This window comes from Corvus brachyrhynchos, unplaced genomic scaffold (genome assembly GCF_000691975.1).
Source record: "Corvus brachyrhynchos isolate BGI_N302 unplaced genomic scaffold, ASM69197v1 scaffold21, whole genome shotgun sequence".
NCBI lineage: Eukaryota > Metazoa > Chordata > Aves > Passeriformes > Corvidae > Corvus > Corvus brachyrhynchos.
Window position 1 is genome coordinate 3035284 of NW_008236924.1, and position 3624 is coordinate 3038907.

Sequence of the window (3624 nt, forward strand, 5' to 3'; positions counted from 1 at the left end):
TGAGCCCGCCGCACCCCTCGGCCTTATCCCCCCCGGCTTTGGGGCTGTCCTCTGTCACTCCTCTGCTTTGGGCTTTTTCCTGGCTTTGGGGTTTCTTCTCCTTTTTTTGAGGTCTCTATAGGAATGGAGGAGCTTGAGGCACGCAGCCTGCGCTGCGAGCAGCCGGCACCACGCTCTGCCAGCCTCAGAGCGCACAGAGAAGCCAGGAGTTGGGTTTTTTCCTTTAAGGATTACTTAATCCACTTGGTAATCACCCCATCACTCTGCCTGATCCTTGTGCCCGGTAGTACCTTGTGGAGATTTTCACCCAGCCGAGGAGGCAAGTTCCCCCCTTATTCCCCAGGAAATATTTCCGCGATCAAGAATGTTTTCCTAGTAGGAAAAAAAAAAAAAAGTTATTAGGGAACCCTTGGAAATTCATCTAGAAAGTCACTGGTATTTTTTCCTTTAGAAAAACGTTTATAGCCAGTCCAGATCCAAAACCTCAGCTGTGTGTGCCAGGACCAGAGACTGCAGCTGCAGAAGATCTAAATCAGGCTCCTAGTTCAGGAAGAATATGGGGCCCATGCCCAGGCTCCTGGCACTGCTGGGAGCAGTTTAGCCATTCCATACTCCTGCCTGCAGAGACACAAATACTTGCTCTATAATTCCTATGTGAGTTCAGGCAAAAAATTGAAGTCCTTTACAATGAGACTTTTGTACTCCACCTGGCTGCTCTGTTCCCCATGGTCACAGTCACACTGTCTTTACTACACTTGGAGTAAGGATTGCAAATAGAAAGATGTTCTGGGTGTGGTAGGAGTGTCAGGGGAGGAAGAAGCTCAGCAATTTTCCCACCCCCACACAGCCACACACCTTGGCCAGAGCCACAGGGCTGCAGCGCTGTTGGTGTTAACAGCAGAACGCTGTGCCTGCTCTCAGGCAGGGCTGGCTTTGCTTTAGGAGCACTCAGGCACTCTGCAAACAGGTAGAACAAAACCTTGAAACAGTAGAGGAAATGTATTGTCCGAGACAAATCTGTTGTAGTTTTATAACACAGCTCAACACACAGAGCAGGAACAGATGGACAGTTACAAAGTGTTGGCATTGCTCCACATTAAACCCAAAGTTACAACTGCAGATGAGGTGGCAGGTGTGAGGATTAGTTGTCTGGAAAGCACCAAAGCCTTTGGATCAACAGGGTTAAGTGTTGATAAGGCCTAGTTCAACCCCATAACACTGCAGTTTGGTGGAGATACCCTGGTGTATATATATTTGGAAATTCAAATTATTTTTTAGAGGTCCTTGTGGCCTTCCAGCCCAGTATGCAGACACATTCAGTGTCAAAGAGGTGCTTGAACTGCAGGCCACGAATCTGTCAGACAAAACCCTGCCATTTCCACATGTGGGTAAAGAGGTGTCCTGAGCTTTGGAGATCTTTGGGTATTGCTGCTAGGGTGACAGCACGGGTGGCTGTGCAGTGGGACACCTGAATGAGCCTAAGGGAATAGGGACACTGTTGACAGTCATGTCAGTAATTTGCTGTTTTATCTCCATGGTGGTTTCACAGGGTCTCTGATCACCCTTTCGTGCCTTTCCCACCGGGTTGTGTGCCAAGTGATCAGCAGTGCTGTCCCAGCTGACTCTGTCCAGGACAATGGGACTTCAGATAGTTCCTGGATAACTCGGCTGGAAAATAATTATGGATTCTACATTGGCCTGGGCTTGGCTGTCTTCTCCAGCTTCCTTATCGGGAGCAGTGTCATCCTCAAGAAAAAAGGACTGCTACGGCTGGTGGAGAAGGGAGGCACGAGGGCAGGTAAGGCTTTTGTGTGGGCAGGAGGGGGAAGGATCACCTGTTCTAGGACCACACACACAATCCAAATTTCAGCACTTTTAAGGCAAGGGAGCACCTCTGGGTACCGTCAGTCTTCCATCAGCAGTGTAAATGAGACCTTTTGTGGATGCATCTTTGTGTGTGAGACCCAGACAGCAGTGCTGTGTGGGAACTGGGGAGCTAATTTACAGGCCTGGCATTAGAAAGGAGTTAATTTACAGTCTCCGTGTTGGAAAGGAGCTAATTTATAGAGCCCTGCACTGGAAGAGCTCAGCTAAAAGCAGCATTTTCCTGCCTGGCACCACAAATAGCAAGTGAGTGTCCTGTGAGATGAGATGTGCCCCCACAGCAGAACAAGAACGTGTGAGGCCAGGAAGAAGCTGAGTGCTAAAAGCTCTTTGAAATGGGCCCCTTTGCACAAAGCTGCAGCTCATGGCTGTGCCCCAGCCTGGAGCAGAGCAGCACAACGCCCTGACCCCACTCCTGCTCTAATTGAAGCACCAGGCAGCTTTGCCACCAGGTCACCAAGACAAGGATGAGACAAGGATGCAGCCCCGTGTGCTCAGATTGCGTTAGCTAGAGCCCTGTGTGAATGCAGGACAGGCCGGCTCTGTGGGAACTCTGTGGTTTCAGAAGGCATCCTTTGGCGCTGTGTTGCTCAACAACAAGCAGATAACTTTCCTCTAGCACCAGGCTCTTAGGGCGTATGTGTTTATGTGTACATATATATATATATATGGATGGGCAGTGGTGGAGCAGCACTGCCTAGAGCAGAATTGCACTGTGGAATTGGACACATCCCATCAGCATTGCAAACATGCTCCAGCAGCAGGGTAAGTCCTACCTGGCAGCTGACCTACTTGCATAACTGCAAACCAGAGAATAATAAAATAATTAAACTACTATTGCTTCCCAGTTCTGGCCTAGGAACAGTTCTTAAATAATCTTTAAGAGGAAGTAAATATCACCATCCCCATTTTATTCTGTGCCCATATGGGGACACAGAGGCGTGGAATGATGAAGTGACTGTGCAGAGACAACCACCAAAGCTACCAACAGCACCTGAGCCACAGACCGGTCTTGAGTCCATCTCTCCATCCTCTGCCACGTGCAGCTGCTGAACACAGATGGGTTTGCTTTTTGGCATTATATTTGCACAACAAAGTATCAGTATTGCTTCAACTGTAGATGTCTCTCTCCTCCTTCCCTCCATGAACTCTTCCCACAGTAGAGCCAAGCGAGTAAAACAAGAGCAAACCCCTCCTTGTTTTTTCAGAATGTTTAACATTCTGGAAGGAATTAGAGATTAATGACAGAAAATTGCAGCTGACAAAAAGAGTTCTTGGGAAAAGCCCCGACCAAGCAAAAAGACACTAAAACAAATAAACCAGCAATTTCTTAGGAATACCAAAGCAGAACATTTGAACTTCAGCATTCATGGAGTTGTTGAGGAACCAGAAGAGGCTGAACTCTAGCAAAAGATATTTCCCTGTGTCCTGAAGTCTTCCTGTTCAACTCTTCTTGCCCCTTGTCCTATCTTGCCCTGTAATCTCTCAGTCCTAGTGAAGTGTGTCACCCCTGCTATGGGAGCACATCGCTTTTCTCCAAGGCAAGTCAAACACTGCTGTTACTGACAGCTCCAGTCAGGTCAGATTTATCAAAAACTTGGGCTCTCCCTGACCTAGCAAAATCAGGGTTCACCATGTCAATAGGCTCAACTCCTTATGTCCAACAGCTTGAGGGTTAGGACCAGAACTGGATTAGTTCCCAACACATGTATGTCCATTCTTCCTTATTCTTTGTCACAC

General features: G+C 48.0%; 1 protein-coding gene across 1 annotated transcript in view; it reads left to right on the forward strand.

Annotated features, from left to right (window-relative positions):
* The window catches only part of NIPAL4 (NIPA like domain containing 4), a 12343-nt gene that overhangs the window by 3641 nt on the left and 5078 nt on the right, over positions 1 to 3624 (forward strand). Inside the window, exon 2 of the mRNA XM_008629070.2 lies at positions 1550 to 1798. Within this exon, the coding sequence (XP_008627292.2) occupies positions 1550 to 1798 (249 nt within the window). The remainder of the gene's footprint in view (positions 1 to 1549; positions 1799 to 3624) is intronic.